General features: G+C 37.5%; 1 protein-coding gene across 3 annotated transcripts in view; it reads left to right on the top strand.

Annotated features, from left to right (window-relative positions):
- The window catches only part of MBTPS2 (membrane bound transcription factor peptidase, site 2), a 36,767-nt gene extending 24,664 nt beyond the window's left edge, over nt 1-12,103 (top strand). For 2 of the 3 annotated variants that reach the window (XM_080579748.1, XM_080579749.1), the window contains exons 10-11: nt 4,528-4,603; nt 5,956-12,103. In XM_080579748.1, the coding sequence (XP_080435874.1) occupies nt 4,528-4,603; nt 5,956-6,178 (299 nt within the window). In that variant the 3' untranslated portion in view covers nt 6,179-12,103. The remainder of the gene's footprint in view (nt 1-4,527; nt 4,604-5,955) is intronic. The other variant, XR_013946449.1, reaches the window with a different exon arrangement.
- The last annotated feature ends 6,086 nt before the right edge of the window (nt 12,104-18,189 follow it).

Below are 18,189 nucleotides of genomic sequence, written 5' to 3'. Positions count from 1 at the left end.
TTTTCTTTTTCAGTACATTGGAATTTTAGTGTTTCCTAGTACGTGGTAATTCTGCAAAGCAGTCAGACCTGTCTGTCATTCCTTTAGAAATGAGGAAATAATATTATTGGATTTATCTAGAGAGGTAGTTCTAAATTAAGAAATCACCATGTGAAAATAAATAAATTTTAAAAAAGCATATGTACATGGATATAATTTTAAAATGATTTACTATACCCTGGGAACTGCCTAACAAATGTGTTAGTTTGAAAGCTAAAAGCTGACTTTATTACAGAGTTTGCTGACATGCAACCAATGCTTTATGTTCCCCTTGGAGAAACACCAGAGCTAAAGTTAGTTACAGGAGCCTGGCCTGGGCAGCAGTTAGTCCAGCTGCCGTGTTCGTGCATTCCAGTGAAACAACTTTGATGTATTTCAGACTTACTTTGCACTGTACAATACTGGCTTGGGGCCAGCAGATTATTGTTGTTGTTGTTTTTTTTCAGATGTGACAATCAGAATATGGTAGCTATATATATATATTTTATTTTTTTTAATTAAAAAAGGGAAAATAATTTCTTTCTCTACTGTGTGAATTTTGAAATAGAAATAAATGGAAATAATGCCTTATTCTTTAGCATAACCTTCCTGCTTGCAGGAAACACTACTTTTTAGAGAAGTGCTACATTTATCATGCAGCCTGACAGGGGAGTTGCACGAGTGTGTTCTTGCTCTAGTAATGCCACTAAAGTTATATTTGAAAAACATTCTGGGTTTATGCATGTATTATTTTCTGCTTAGGCTTGCATTGCTGCCATGGTAGTCCTGGTTTATGGAGAAGCAGTGATTCTTTCATATTTTCATTTGAAGCCAATTTCAGGATACGATATTTAAAATATATATATATACATATTAGCTATTTACAAGAACTAGGCTGTGCAGCTAAATGTTTGAGAGTCCCTGAATGTCTTATTCCCTGAAGTAAAATATAATATCAAAAATGATTTTTGTTAATGTGGATTAACATCTATATTTAGCTCTTGTTTTCTGTGTAAAATAACTGTAAAGAATCACACTCCTAAATGAAATTATACTGCTGGAGATATGGCTGAAACTGAAACAGAAGAAATGATTAGGAATGTGCGTTGCTAAGTATGGACACGTTGATTAATCTTTTTAATTGGCATCCTCTCTGTGAATAGTCTCTAATGTATTCTAATGTAAATTCATACTGTGGGTTTAATTCATGTGGTAGTACTCAAGACTTTCAGACTTTTCTCACTGCAGGCCTGTTATACTCTAGAAGCTCTCCTTATGTTGGACAAATGATATGTAAGGTTGAAATGGAGTACCCTGTTATTAGTGTTATGCAACTTTGCAGTATTTCTTAGTTATTTTGATTTTTTTGGTTGTTAGTTTTTATTATTATTCCTTCATGCAATTTCTAGTATTGCAAAATCTTGACTTCCTTTCCTAAGTGGTTGGGAAAATCTGGTTACTAACATTCACATTTGGAATTCACACTCTTTGAGGGAAGACCATCTCCCTCAATGTTACTGTACCTCCATCACCCATCAGAAGAGGGATCAAAAAATTGCAAGATTTTCTTCATGAAAAGAAGATGGAACTTACCTAGTACAAAACTGGACCAGCCTCCTACCTCTGTTTTATCAAAGTCTTCCCCAAAAAAGCCACTTTCTAGCTCTGGGGAGTTTATTGGGCAACAGTCATAATCTCTCATGAAGGTCTGTGTGGCAGAGTCTGGTTTCTCATTCTTTTAACACTTGTTTCCCATTATTGTTGAGGATAGTAATTCTTTCTATCCAAATGTAAAAGGTCTGTTTGTTTTCTTCTGGAGACCATACAGAAATATCTCATGCCATACTTTCTCCTCCATAGCATGTGTTGTCTTTTCCTCTATTAAGAGATTTTAAAAATCTCGTTGGTCAACCTAGTTACTAAATCACTTTATCAACCCTTCTGATTAAAATTGTGTCCGATGTGCACACTTCTCAAAATTTGCAAATGCCATCTAGCATTAGCCAACAAAATAAATGTTAATGGTCGAAGGATTACTCACTTCAAGTGTGGAAAACAATGACTGTTTTCTCTCAATCAGCTTCATTGCTGTTCACCTCTTCTCAGCATTGTCCGTTGAAGACAAGCATGAAGAACATTATTTCTACAATCCTTATCCCTCAAAGGGCAGGCTTTCCCTCCCGCCATTAGTTTTGATCCATTATAGCCACTAGATTCATTGCCTCATATTTCAGTGTCTGGAGGTCATTCCCGCAACTTCCTGAAGAGTTTTGCGGTGCTTTGGAGAGATTGCTTCAGCAGCCAGGTTTGTAGTTTTGATCCAGGTCTGGAAGCTATTAGGGACAGGTAGTTTGTTGTATCAAAGGGGGAGGGAGATTGGTGAACAATTCTGAATGTAGGCACAACTTCAGGATGGTGACTTGTTAGTAGCCATTAGGTGTTTGTCAAGAGGCAATCAGGTTTTGCAATTACAATATATTGCAATGTATGTCTTTTGAAACCTTTGAATACAATGGCTGTCTCAGCCATTTTGCTGTTTAGCTCATGAACAAGACGTTCGATCAGATGTTCTGATACCAACCTTCAACTTAATGAGTTGTTTGTCTTGGATATCATTTGACTTGGATGCCTCTGGCTTTCTGAGCTGGATTGTGTCCAGGATTTCTGACTGTATGTTCTTCACTCAATAGTCCAACAGACTTACTTATTTGCTCACAGACCCCTAAATTAAAGGTCTTTCTTCAGCTAAGGTAAGAGAGAACATGATTTTCAAACCGTCTTGGTTTTGCTGAGGCAATTCTGGTATTGGGAAGTTCTGTGCTTATTGCCGCACCAAAACCACTCTATTTTTGGGACCCCCTTGCTTTCCAGGTTTCTCCTTCTGATGGTATGCTTACTTGCTGTGCTATGTTTTACTTTTTTGATTACTCATCACAAGGGCTTCAAAAAACAGAAGTAATGTTAATGCAGCTGAGTGGACCAGTTCTCAGCCTCACGTTCTTTTGGAATTGTTCTTTCTCCTCTGTTCTGTTGTTCTTCAATTTACTGAACCTGAAGAAATCTGATCTGCTAACAAAGATACACGAAGCAGCAATAATGGCGTGTTACATATTAATGCTGCGATTTCCAATGTTCTCTTAGCCTGTGGTTTTAGAATTTCTGAATGGGTAAGTTAATCTTGTTCCTTTCCCAAGGGCTGTTACTGTTAGAGTGGGATTGGAACTCTTCTGCTCAGAACTCTAATCAGTCTGTTCTTTGAACTCTTGCTTTCATGTACCTCTGAGGAAACGGTATTTCTTACGGATGTATTTTTTTCCAATGTTAGCAGGGAAAATTCAAACCATTGTGGCTTGCCTCAACTCTGTTCAAAGTTGTTCTTCAGGGACAGAGCGACTATTGCATTTGCTGTGCAAGCTCATTCTTAAGGTGATTTTCTGATTCTACCTGAAATTACCTGAGCCTCTTTGCTCTGGGGATAAGAGTCCACTATGCTAGAAGTGGAGCTTTATGGTAGGAAAGGAGCCTCTCTTTCAGGTATCACAAAACTAAGGCTTTCAAACAGTCCCTGAAGTTGATAGACTCAGACAACCCAGGTAGAGCATCCCTGTACTAACAGGATGGGAGATCTCAAGCTAACTTAGTTTTCTTTGAGGATAAACTCTCTCATAAACATTTGACATGTGGTCAGCTGAAATTTCATCTATACCTTCAGAGAAGTTATGGGACCAAAGAGTGTTTCAAGGTCGTGTGGAGTTTGACAATGCTGTCTTCCAGCGCAGAGGAAGGTATTTATACAAACGGTACTAAGTCTCGTCTCCCAGGCTTTTTTGTTGCACTGAGTTAAAACTTGGAGTCACCTATGGTGTCATCTGAAGATAGAAGGTGCTGTTTAATTACTGGCTAACTGGTGTTAAGAAGTGTAATGCACCTGTGTATCATTTCCCAGCCTTTGCTTTCTCAGAGTTTCTCTGGTGCTCTCCTCCCTGTTTGCCCCCCTTCCATGCAACGTGAGCTCAACTTCAGAACATAGTAATCTTCTGTAGGTAGTGCAAGAGAAAAATTTGGGGGCCCTGAGAGAAAGTACACATGTGCACCCACAGTATGAATGTATAGATGTGGACAACATATGTTGAAAAAGCCTGGTAACTATAATCTCTTTTTATATGATTTTTTTGGGAAGGGACTTAAATTACACCATATGGTCTTTATGACTACAGATGTCCAGTTGTCTCTGAAAATATACATCTTAGATCTCCTTTTACTAAAATCATGCTAGTTGTATTTTGTGGTATGATTTTACTATGTTAGCATGTTTAAGAGACATTTAATGGCTGCACTGTGTCTTTTGAAAACAAGCCAAGCAAAACCGTATTTAGATTGGCTATTCGTGCTTGAAGAACTGTCATTTAAAATGTGCTTTTTTCTGGAAAATTAAAAACTCGAATTCATAATTTTATATTTCTGCAACAGCTATTGATTCTTTGTGTTACCTTTATGTTTTCATTTCAGTAAGTCTCAGCAGTTTTGTACCACGACATAACTTTCTAAGCATTGATCTGCCTGTGGTGATAGAGACGTTTTGCAAGTATCCTTTGAAGTACGTTCGTTCTTTTAAGACAAGAAGAAGACTGTTTAGAATTTAGTGAGCCAGCAAAATTTCACTTGGATATCATTTTAGACAGGATGCTCAGAAACATTTCTGTAGAGTTCTGACATCTTTATCTCATCTCTGCATTGATTATTGTCCATGTGCCAAGCCCAGAATGAAATCTCCCACTTCCTTGTGCTTAGCGGGATATTTTTGGTCAGCTTTTTTTTTTTTTTTTAAACTCTTTCTTGACGGTGATTTTTAGCAGCTCTAACAAGAAAGTCAAAGTAATCCTGAATTTATGGCAGGACAAATGTTACTGCTAGCTTTGATATGTCAGAGCTTTATTAACACCATTTCTAAGCCATTATGCTGAACTAAATAACAGAGTATGGTTGTTCATTTCCACTCTTTTTTGCTATTGTTGTAGTAGTTTGTTTTGGTTTTGTGTGTTTTTATCTTCAACAGAAAACTTGTCCTATTCAAAAGCCAGGATGATAATGCATTTAAATGTGTTTATTAATGAGCAAGATCATATATGTACTTGGGCTTGTATATGGCTAATCTAAGACCCTTAGCCTTAGAAACTGAAATGTTTATGGGCGGTTAAAATACATTTAAGCAGATTTGTCCATAAAAGTATAGTAAAGATGCTACCTATAAACTTCCCTTTTCTGGAAACATGCCAAGGTTCACACTGATCCAGCTCCTTTCTGAGTCATGTGTCTTTTTGTCCAGCCAGTATAGGATGGAGGTAAGTAGTAATGTTAGCAAGGCTTTACCGGCAATAGAAATGATCTACCTTTGTCTCATTCTCACATGCACATGCATGCACAGAAATAGACTCCACTTCCTGGCTAACAGGTAAGTAGAAGAGGCCAGATTTCAAATCATATTTTAGCCATGTGCCTACACCAGTAAGGGAGTGTTTGGAAAATATTCCTAATCATTATTGCATATTAGATCATAGGTCTAGAATACCTTCTTACCTCAGGTGTGGTGTCAGAGCTGTAACCTTGCTCCAAAACCACACAAGGCAAGGGAGGAAGATGGGCAATATTAATTGTGGTTTTGCTGTCTCCTGCTTTTATCTGAGTTATGAAGAGCACAGATTGTTGAAGTATCAAATGCTAGTGCTTTTTTATTACTTTAAAACGAACCCGTAAGGGCAGTTCTGTGGGCATTTATGTTATGGTTATATTATATATAATTTATATGAAACAGAATGGCACCTAAAAATAACCCTTGTGTTTCTCTTTGCATACTGGAAATAAGAAATGCATTTTATATTAAATTTGGATTTATATTTTCTTGGATTTTATTCTTGAACCTTAACTAATGTCAATCAGATACCTAATTTCACTGTCAGGAGCATTGGCAGTTATCAATGCTGTACCCTGCTTTGCTTTGGATGGTCAGTGGATATTAAATTCTTTCCTGGAAGCCACTCTGAGCTCCTTGATTGTAGAAAAACAAAACAGAGAGCTTGTTGGCTTTTTAATTTTGCTTGCTGGTAGTACACTTTTGGCTGCCAATGTTGCACTGGGACTTTGGATGGTGACAGCACGATAGAGCATTGGTTATCCATCAGTTCTCACAGTACACGGAGAGAATGAATCCATTGCCTTTTAAAACTTGTTCAGTACAGAGATTGAAATAATTCCCTTAAAATGACACTGAAAGAAAATCACTGGTGGCTGCTGTTGTAACTTAAATCTGTACAACGTTTTGTCTGTCGTCATGGGAAGACTAAGAAAAAGCAGTATGAATCTTGTCGTGTACTCTTTAAGCACTGTACTAATTTTAGAGAAGTTGCATTGTAAAGCTTCACAGGAAGAAGCCTAATTTATTAACTTAAATCTCAGAATAAGGGAATTATTTGGCCTCAAACATTTGTAAAGTGGGAGGAAAAATACACTTAGGTTTTATTTTATAATCTGAACAATTTAAAAAAAAATTGTGTGGCCTCTGATCATTTTTCAGTCAGCATAATCTTCAGTGTCTTTGTTCTGTATTTTAATCTGGTGTTGTAGCAAACTGGACTCTAAGAAGCCCTTAAGTCTCATATCAAAATGTTGTAAAGCTAAGCAAATGATTGCCATGTGTTAATGAGGGGAGAGAGGCCATATGGATTAGTATCTTTCCTTTTCATTTGGCCAAATGACTGGAAGCATCCTCAGGATGTAAATTGGAAGTGCCAATGTCTGTTGAGAATGAGGTATGTGGGAGGATAACAAAGCCCACATGTTTCTTACACATTCGGTTGTATGTTACCACACATAGCTGAAGATATTTTCAATATCTCAAGTCAATATTTCAAGTTTCAATATTTCAATATTGAAATATTTCAAGCCAATATTTCTCAGCAATAGGGAGACGATAAATGAAATTCAGTTTCTGAATGCTGAAAAATGCTGTGCACAATTATTGCTAAATGGTAAATAATGTTCATGTACTCAAAAAATAATACTGTATTATACCTGTTTACAGTTAAAAGTGAAGCCTGTTTTTACAGTGTCTATCTTCTGATTCTGTGAATGCAGTATGCCCAGTAACTCACTGACATCTCTGTCTTTCAAAGGTTTATTTTCATTATAACTCACAATAACAAGTTCATAGAAGATTTTTTAGTTTATAGAAGATTCATTATAATTGAAGAAGTTTAGTTGAAGCTGGTCTTGTATCAGAATTGTTTAGAGGAAGAATATGATTGTGAATCTAACTGTTTTAACATTTGGCTTTGCTTTCTGAACTTAACATGGACCTTGTACTTGTTTTTAAAAGAACAATGGAAGAATGACCAGTGTTTTGCTGACTGAAGTATGTGTGACTTATTCTGAGACCCTTTAAGTCTGTAACAGTCTCAATATGATTATACACTTAAAAAAAAAAAAAAAAAAAAAAGGCTCTGGTTTGGAACCCCATATAATTGAAACAGGGAAAATTTGAAAAATACTCTGCAACTTCTAAACTGTATAATGCTCCCACCAGGAGCTGCGGCAGCTCAGAGTTCCTTTAATGAGGTGGCCTTTCCATTCAAGAAAGTAGAAGCTAAGCTAATGGATACAGGCCTGCAAAGAGCCATGAAGCCAGTGCTTCATGACTGGCTTGATCGTGGCCAGTTCATAATCAGCTAAAACAGATTCTCTTGGCACTAGAGGTAGAAGCCTGGGTAATTTCAACGGCGGGGTTGGGTGCTATTCCTGGTGCTACTGCATGGATTCCTAACTCCAATGTTTGCATTTGGCCACTGATGCATTACTGTATTTTTGCACAGGAGCCTTCACACTTACTTAAGATGTATTCTTTTCTCTTAAGATGACGCAAACAGTAACGAGAGAACGGACTTGCTTGTTTGTTGTTGTGTTGGTTTACTTCTCTCCAGTGCTGTCAGAGGCTCAGCCTCCTGAAGTTCACCTCTGTGGGGTGGCAGGCCTGTGCCTCTGAGTTTCAACCATTTCAACCCAGGCTTCTCTGCACAGATCCTGGTAAGAGAGAGTAGAGTAAATCCTTCAGCCGATCAAGCAGGAGTGCATCCCCGTGGGGACTATTAAAAGTCACAAAGTGCAAGAAAGGAAAAATAAACTAGCAGACACTGTCAACAGGCATCTCTTTCTTCAGGAGTCACCTGGAAAAGTATGGTTCATCGTCACTCTCAGTAACTTGCAGAAATTTCAGAGTAGCCATTCTGATGTTCTGTTCTTCCCTCTCTCCTTGGACAGCAGTGACATGAGCAGCCTGGTTCTTACTCAAAGCTTGGCTCTGAAGTGATGCTCTAGAAGTCTGTTCGCTCACCTAAGTAACTACTTACTAATCTGAGCTCTTCCTTTCCAGGCACAATGCCACTTTCCTCTGTCTCTGTGTCTTGTCCAGTTGCCAGTGCACAAGATTAATTTGCACTTTAGGAGTTTAAGTGCAAGTTAGTAAGAGAGATTATTTACTTTTCAAAAAAGCTACTATTTATGTATCAGAGTTGCAGTGCTGTCTTAATCTCTAAAGGAACAACAAATGCATCTAGGGTGATTTAAAAAATATTCTGTGGAGAACATTTCAAGTTTGATGCTTTATATATTCAAGTTGAATCCAGCTGCTTGGGATAATCTGTTTAGCATCGTACTCCTCCTGGCAATGGAAAAGAGAAAAAAATTTGAATAACATACACAAGATACAGCTACTATACAGAAGCTGGCAGGTTGTTCCTTGTTATTTAATGTGCTACAAAAACATGATGTTTTACCAAAAGAATTTATTTTACTTTATATAATCACAGAAAGTCACTTTCACTAAATAAAACTTCAATCTGTGTTTGACCTCATAATCAAAACAAGAGTGGAGAAGACACATTGGTCATGGCTTCACCAAAACAGACAAGTTAGCACACTGTAAAGACCCTAGATAACATCTGTGGTAGAGGTAGTACTACAAAGGTTTAAAAATATTCATGGGTCCATTTCTCCATGTACTGGAATTCTACTGAATAAGGGTTATTATGTACGTATAGGTGCTTTGAATCAAGGCTTTAAGCAAACTGGGATCACTTTGTATGAAGGGTGACCCAGCACGTATCTTAGATTACCTGTGGGCAAAGGGAATAGTTAAGCTGGACCACTCTGAAGAAAAAGTTGTTGGTTTCAGTGGTTCCATTTTATTTTTTATATTTTCCATTTTGTATTCCGATAAGCAATTGCCGTTTTTTGCTTACATATAGTTATTGGGAGTTTTATTTCTGTTTTGTTTGTTTAACAAGATTGACTACAGAAGGGCACAGAATGTTTTTTGTGTGATTTTGATTTTTACTCTGGGGTATTTGCGACGTTTCTTCTATTTATATTTTTGTAAAAATTAAAAATAAATCTTTCCTTAAAATAAAATATTTTCAATTCTCATTCTAATTAGCCCCTCAGAATATAACTTATTCTTTAATACAGAATCTATCAATGTCATTATAGAGGATAATGACTCAAGTGTAAAACATAGCACTCTTAAAGATTGGATGGATACTACTATATATGTATATACTATGCTTTTTAAATCTGTATCAGATGGAAAAAATAATGTGTAACATTAGGAGGTGTTGTATGCTTTTACTTGATAATTGTCAGAATTCCATAAGTGTAATCAGTTGTTCTGATTTGTTTGTTTTATAAGATTTCTTTTATATCAGCAAAGACTTCCGTAGCATGTTCTGATAATGCATGATGTGACACGATAATGCGTAACTTAGCATGTAGGATGTTACACGGTCATTGTTAATTTAGGAAATTAAAACCAGCTTGATTCCTTACATGTTAAATGAAAGAGACTTCACTAGGAAAATTGCAGATAGCTTTAGACTGACTAATCTGCTAGCTTATGAGTCAGAGTGAAAGATCTATTAATTTATCCTTTTGAATTAGAATGAAACAACCAACTGTGATGACAATGACATTTATCAGTGTGATGATTCTGATTTTTTGTGTATATACATACATATACATCTACATACACACACACACACGTGTATATATGAGTGTATGTGTGTGCATATACATATATACATACACAGCCACAGTCTATATCGCAGCTTTTTTAGGGATAACTTCTGGCAGTCCTCTAAATTCTGCAGTGTTGGCGTTTTTCTTTCTCTGTATGAATTCCTTGGCTTTCTCTACACTTTAAAATTGCAGCTGTGTTCTCCTTCTGTAACCGATCTATAGGGATTTCTTATCAGAAGATGTGTAATGGACATAATGTAACCACAGCTGCATGAGTCCTGTTCCGCTGATGTTCAGAATACATTTCCTGCCTTCTGAGAGGCCTCAGCTATAGGCACAGTAAACAAAGATTTCCAGGGCAATTAAAAGAGGTTGACTTCAGAATCTATCACTCTCTAAATGCTGCTGGTTTTGCTAATTTTGCATGTTGACTGGGATGAGTGAGACTGTGTAGAGTATACTGATGAAACCTTCCCATGGCAGCCCGGGTGTTCCGGTTTTCTTGAATACCTTGCTACAAAACAGATTTTTGTTCAATCCAAGTTTTCCAATAGTGTCCTATACACTTTACAGGATGACAAAGGGTGCCCTGTAAAAAATAGATTGGATTTTTTTTTTTTAATAAATTCTGTTTATCTTCTATCTGAAAGATCTGCATTTGTATCTGGATATTATTTATGACAGAAGAAATGACAGATGAAGAAGGGGTTGAAAGGTTTATGTAGCCTACACAGTATTTAATTGTTTTTAGAAGTTGTGATTTTAACTCTGGAAATGCATAGTTCTTTGTAAAATACATAGTTCTTTGCAAAATACATATTGTGTACACTTGCATTCAGATCAGTTCCCACAGCTTTTGTCTTGCCTTAGCTTTGTTCTTGTGACCTTCTGAGTAAGGAAGCTCAATCTAACTCAGGTAAGATGTAGTATTAGAAGTTTTTATACCCTTTTTTATCCTGAACTGCATGTAATGCTACATACAGATTTGTTGTTTAATGTAGCTGTATGTACCTGTGGTACATACGCTGTTTTAATGCAGCATTTGTGGAGCATTGTACTAGGGACTGCCAGCAAACAGAAGCACTGGGACTCCTCCTTGTTCCTTGGATTCATCCACTATGATCATTTGAAGAGCAGATGGCAAGGACTAAGGGAGTGAAGAACCTCAGTTTATGGCAGCTTTATGAAATCTTCACACTGCTGACCTAGTGTGAAAAGATAGGCACAAAGAGCAGGATATGACACTGCAATTCCAGTCATTCCATTTACATCAGCATGAAATGTGAAAAGAACTTGTAATTAACATTTCAGAGCATGCAGATACATTTTCCAGCCCTTCACTGAATCATTCAGTGAGACGCTCAAACTTTTTTTTTTTTTTTTAACTTTGTTGTTCCACTGATAAATGTGTACTTAACAAGTGGTTGGTGTAGTTGTAGTTTATTTATTAAAATGGACTTGGATATTTCTTACTTCTAGGTGTTTCTTTTTTTTTTTTTTTTTTGTGGCATACCATAACTGGCCTTCACTTAGTAGTTAGAAAGTTCAAAGTCTATTTCCAAACCATCATAAGAGAAATCTGTTTTCTTCCTTCCTAAGTTGGAATATTGTTAATATTTTTAATTCCTCTTTTCCTTATATAATTTTATGTTTAGATTTCATTTGTTCGGATGATCTTATCTGAAGTCTGTCAATGGAATATGTATTGTTTTGAAATTCACAATTTTCTTTCCTCTACGTAGCCTTATTTTTCACACTGACTCACAGCTGTGGAATGTTAGATTTCTAGACCCTTTGTTCCCACTATGTATTGTTCGCAATCGTTTTTTGTTTTTTTTTTAAAAAAAAGGGCGGGGGAAAGAAAGCTTCATTTTGAAAATGTCAGTTAACAAATATATGGAACACTTTGAATAATGTATTGTGTTTTTGTTGTGCTCTTTTTCTCTATTTAATCAAACAATAAGTATTGTTTTCTATGTATGATAAATATATCCTGCAAATAAATTCATTGTTTGATTGTTAATGTGTTTAAATCTGTTTTTAAAAATAAGGTAAAATGACGTAATGCTGTGTTTATGGCAATTACTATATTCCATCTCATTTTCTCACACTCCTCATATGTAATTTATATCATCTATCTAGGTACCCACAAGCTTACCACTACCCTTCTTAATACCTGTCCACCTCCTAAAATTAATAATAAATGTCAGTTTGCTTTCTCTTATTTACCAGCTTATCAGAGTAATAGTTTGATTTATAATAGAAGCACATCCAGCAGACACCTACATGCTGTTCCTGAGCAAAGTAGTAGTCAAAGTAGTCACTGTAATGTGACAAAGGTACATAGTGACTGCCTTACAGGAGCACAATCTTACTTCTTGGCGTATCTCGTGTAAATCTTCTCTTCTGGCATTGTGGACTTTGTTGGCTTGTTTTGCAGTGAAATATTTGCCATGGGATTCCACGGTCAAGGTAAGTGGAACCACTTCTCCAGGTGTTAAGGCTACTCCTATGGGAGGAACTTAAAGTTCAGATTGTTGAATGACATTAAAATGATGCTACGTTTTACAACCTTTGATGTGTGTGTACAGGCCAGCACAAAGCTGGGCATATATCCTAGTTTGTCTTCAACAATTTTCCTTAGGTATCCAGATGCAGTCTGTGGCTGTTAGTATGGTGTGACCAGACTTTAGCCTCATTTGAGAATGAAGCTTTATTGCTACGTTTCTTGAGCAAACTCATCTAAAGTTATCCAGGTTATTTGCACTGAGAACTAAATTGTCCTTTGTTGCTTATTGGACAAGCTGTTACTTTATACCAGCAGAACTGTTTCAGCAAGCATGGCTTTGTTTCCAGATAAAAGATTACTGTGAGAAGTAGGCACAAAGCACAGACTGCAGACAAATTGGGAGAATTTCCCAGGTAGGTCTGCATGCATGCATTCTTCTGAACCCTTGCTTGAGGAGATGGCTTTTATATTTTTCTTACCCATGTTAAAGGTAGAGACAATGGTTTGTTTATTTTTTATTAAGCTTCTAAGAGGGTTCTGCAATTTTTCAGTTGATTTGGAAAATGTTATCCCTTATTCTAATTATGTATGTTCTATAGTCTAGAATAAAGTCAATAATATGTTCATGTTGTCATTAGGAATGATGACTTAATCACTAATATAATTTAAGGGGAATAAATAAAATAATAAATAAAATAATAAAAAGGTATACTGTATTAATGTGTCTCATTGCCAGCTTTGCTTTGCTGAGCATGCCAGTTTGAATTACCAAGCAGAAGCATTCCTAAACATCTTTATTAGGTCTGTATGCAGTGAACTCATTTAAATCTTATTTAAGATTTGTATGACCTTTTGATGTGAACTACCCAATGAAGTAGTACAATTTAAGATTTGATTCTAATTTTATGGTAAACTCCGAGAATCCACCATATTCATGAAGTATAAGCAGCAGAGTCACTCAGGCTTCTAATAATTTTCTCTCAACTCAAACAGATGTGGGTCTGGTGCTTACTTTGATACTTTTAAAGCTGCAGTGTTGTTGAAATACAGTTGGACGTTCTTACAAATCTTGCAACTCATTCTCTATATTTCTGATGAATTGTTGGCATCTACCTTTTTTTAGTTGTTTGCAAATGTAGTGGTGGTTGAATTCTATCTAACCACCACTTCTGGCATTCTTGAAAACATACAGTTTTACATCCTTTTTCATTTTCCCTGAAAGGAATCATTTAAACAATAAAGAAACACTTCTCATTTATTAATTGTCACCCTTTTTGCTATTATATTGGGAAAGTCTCTGTGTCTTTGTCCATTTCACAGCTCTGTGAGGATCTCTATTAAAACATTACCTGATTATTATTTTTTAAGTGTAAATTCCTCTAAGCCTTCTGCATTTGCTGCAGTTACCCACACAGACATCTAATGTGGTCTGAGATATCCTAAGGTGTTCTTAGGTTAGTAATTTTACTTGGAACAATTTTTGAGTTTTGAAACACATCCCCCGCTTGTCTCCATTTGCATTACGTTGGTTTAGGTCTTAGGGCTTCTGAAACCTACCCATGGGGCTGGCAGATGAGGCCCTACTGGAGATCAAAGACGTTCTGGACCAGCAGCTGGATACTAGGAGGACTACCTGAGGGCATTTCCTATCATGCCAGATGCTTACATGTGGGCAACAAATCAACTCTTACTCTTCCCTAGAATTTCTTTTTGTCTCATGAATTAAAGTGGAATACAGGTCTTTTGGGGTGAGTTTTACTTGGCATAAAAGTACATCTGGGCATTTCTGGTTTTGCACAGTACAAGCTTCTTTTATAAAAGTTATGGCAGCAAGTGCCACACACACTCCTCCTGCTCCGGACCTTAGGCCTGGAAGCAGCAGAAATGAGTACCGCAAGTTCTGCAATGAGTACTACATCGAGAAGGAGGGCTTATTTCAAAAGAAAATACCATGCTTCTCCAGATGCGGAGTGGTGGTAGCAGAAGTGCACAGATTTATGGGAGGCAATGGAGAGGCACCAGGTGGAGACAACGCTGCCCAAGGGGGAACATGATGATCCAAGTGCTACAGCAGGTCACCTGGCTTCTTTTTCTCCGTTGTGGGGCCGATAGAGGTGGAGATTCAGTTAGGAATGGGATAGAATCGGGCTACAGGTGTGGCAGAGAGAGGTTGTTTGTTCATTTACAGAATCTTTAGATCAGAAAGAGCATGTATAGAGCATGATATCAAGCATTCTTAGAGCTAAACTGCAAATAACACTGACAAACTTCCATCACTGGTGGCTACGCCCCACGAAATAAGATCAGGGAGATGAAAGTCTGTACTTTCATATGGCAGTTCAGGACATTTATATTGGCAAGTCAGTGCCCTGGTTGCTGTGCAGGGATCAGGCCTGGTCACACTTTCAGTAGCCTGTGTGTGAGGTCAGAACTTTTCTTTTGTTTCCACATTCCTTCTCCTGTATGACTTGACCTCACAGATGCAGTTACTAAGAAAAAATAATCCACTTTTATAATGTTTTGCCCATTGGCTTTGTTTCCATTCCTGCAGCTATTTGAATAACTAGCATAAACACGGCCAAACCACCTGTATCTCTATCGCTGCTGCAAAATCAGCAAAGTCAGATTGTGAACATGCATTGCAAATGCATTGCAAACCACACATTCCTCTGTACTTACCACTGTTATTACCAACAAACTTTTTTTTTTTTTTTACACGACCGTTTACTGTTCTTCATTAGATGTCTGAGTTTATTCCTCGTAAATGTTCTGTGGGGCATTTATTATGCTCAATGCTGTTGAAGGTAGAAACAGGCAAAACAGAATAAAACATGCATACTATGCTTTTTGGAAGTAGACAAAATTCTCTGTTTCATTTACTGGAGTGATATGGATGAGTTAGGCATATATCTTCAGCCTTTATCTTCAAACTGGAGAGAGTACTTCAGTAGTTAACCTAACTGGCCTCTGCAGACCACTTTAGCTACAATCAAATGCAACTGAGGCAGAAGTTAAAATATCACTGAAATAGCTGTGGACCCTTTGGCATATTATCAACCAGTATTTTTTCATAGATGTGCAGAAGCCCATTGTTAACCTGAGACTTCACGTAACTGGGAACTGCACAATCTTTTTAACCTCCATTTTTTATCTTGACATGAAAATACCAAAAGCAGTTCTGAAGACAACATCTCAGCTTTCACTTACAGGGTTACTTAGGAGGAATTTGCTTTTAGCATGTGCAAATGTTTTTTTTTTTTTTTTTTTTTTTTAAAAAAAAAAAAAGAACACTTAAAATGTGATATTAAATGTGATAATAAATGTGATAAATTACACTGTTTGCATATATGCGATTCTTCCAGTTCCTCTCCTGTACTCCATCCTAAGTCAAATGCCAGTTCAATGCAAGTTATTTGCATGAGCTTTTACAGCTGTGCATTGTAGCTGAAGACATTAATGTTGTAGCCAGATCAGGAGTCCAGGTTTGGTGAACTTAGTTCATCATAGGTACAGGGGAAAAAAGCCAGAAAGTGAATATAGCTGATTGAGAAGGGGAAATCATGAAACCAAATTTGTTATATAATGAGGTAAAATAGCAAGAAAGGAATCCAGGAAACGAGTGATCATGAGGGTTTAAAAAATGATAATTTTTATTATTAATTACAAACTAATAAGAAAATAATGAAAATTTGTCCCCTAAATGAAGGCCTACTTCTAGATCAAAAGGGTGCTTTGAAATGCAAAACAAATCTCTTCTACCATAGATTTCCATATACAAACAGATGCTAATTTGATAAGCATTCGGTTAACTTTTGCTGACCTGAACTTATCATCAGCTTAGATAAATATAATGATTGTTGGTGGCCTTAGAAAGCTGTGAAATACATAGGCTGTAGCTGCAGGGAAGAAAACTGAAATGGCTTCGTCATATCGACAAATAAGAGCTTGCAGCGAAGAGAAGTGGTTCAGCAGCTACGTGTGAGCCTAGGGCTTGAAAGCCTCCAGTGGGGCAGTCTGCTGTGCTACACATATCCTGTGTGACCTTGAAGGTCTCTTCCAACCTTAATGATTCCATGATTCTATGTTTTTATGACCTGGAACAGAGGGACTGACATCCTAAAGAGAGAGGTAGGCCAGTGGAGCTCACTAGGCCCTACAGTGAGGACGTTGCTTGCCCTGAGGTGGAACCCTCATGTTGAGGCTAGGGGTTGAGGGTGAAGCAGGAGGCACTTCTTGACTGCACTGGTGAGGGAGAGGTGGTGGAGTCCCCATCCTTGGAGATGGCTGCCCTGGGCAGCCTGCTCTGGGTGTCCCTGCTTGGGCAGGGGTTGGAGCAGGGGGCCTCCAGAGCTCCCTGCCAGCCCCAGCCATGCTGAGAAGCCCGCCACTCCTCCCACCTGAGAGGCTCAATCAAGCGGTTGGCTTCAGTGTGGAAGCTTTAAATTGAGCATCCCACAAAATGCAGCAGTGGTTACAGCTGCGTTTTTAAACGCTGTCTGCACAGGTGGGAACAGGATACGTCATTAGGAAAACACTCTGGATACGATCCAATGACTATCCGTTGACCTACTGTCCAGACTGTTTGTATAAAACCATAGGTGAATTTGAGGTCTTGGCTCCAGGACAGAGCCAGGATGTTTTCGGGAATGTTTTAAATTCGGTGTGGTTTTTGGCTGTTGTTTGCTTTTTAATCTTTGCTGTATTTGTTTTGGAGCGTACAGAGTTTGGTATCCAGGGCCACTACTTCTAATATCACACAGCAGCGTGTGTAGGAAAGCTTCCTCTAAAGATACATACGGACCATGTAAGAATGAGCTAGTTGGAATGTTAAAGAGATATTGTCATTTAAAAGAAAAGGATTGTTATTATTTTAAAGAATAAAAGCTCTTTAATATTTGAATAGCCATTTTGCTTTTTTCCAATGTCTGCTAAGATACTTTTTCTACCTTTAAAATACCATAAATTAAACTTTATTCACAGCTTAGAGAGGGTTTTGCTTTGGATATGGAAATATATGAACAAAGGAGCTTTGAGATGGGCTTCAGCTACTCCAAATGTTTGACCTTGATGTATCAGTGAGAAGAAATTGTGGCAAGTTTGGTGCTGATAAAAGCTTGCTGTTCTCCAGTCATAAGGAAAACCATCTGTCTTAAGAACAGCCTAAATAATTAACCGGTCAGGCATCTGAAATTAGAAATTTCTGCTGGTGCATCCCAGGCTTTGGAATGCTGTGCTGTGAAATCCGACAGTGCAGTAAGCCAATTATACCTGCTATCAGAGGATTGTAGGTCCAAATTAAACCGAACCTGTGAAGTAAGCCCTGACTGTGATGCTCACAAGAAAGCGTAACCAAATTATGCATGAGTAGTAGGGCTGTTATCAATTTGAAAATAAAAAGGGCTCCTTTCTTCTGTCCATGCTCACCACAGGGATGATCTGGCTACACTGAAGTCAGTGGGAAACAATCGGTCCCTACATGGAGTGCAATGTAAAGTGTTAAAGTAATGGTGGAATAAGGTGACTAACAGACTAAAGAACTGTGACAAAATGGGACCTGTCAAGGCAGGAAAACACTTTTCTTTCCTGCTTCCTCAATCTGC

This window comes from Anser brachyrhynchus (genome assembly GCF_964034855.1).
Source record: "Anser brachyrhynchus genome assembly, chromosome: 1".
Classification (NCBI taxonomy): domain Eukaryota; kingdom Metazoa; phylum Chordata; class Aves; order Anseriformes; family Anatidae; genus Anser; species Anser brachyrhynchus.
Note: the sequence above shows the minus strand (reverse complement) of the source record. Positions and strands in the feature narration are given on the sequence as shown.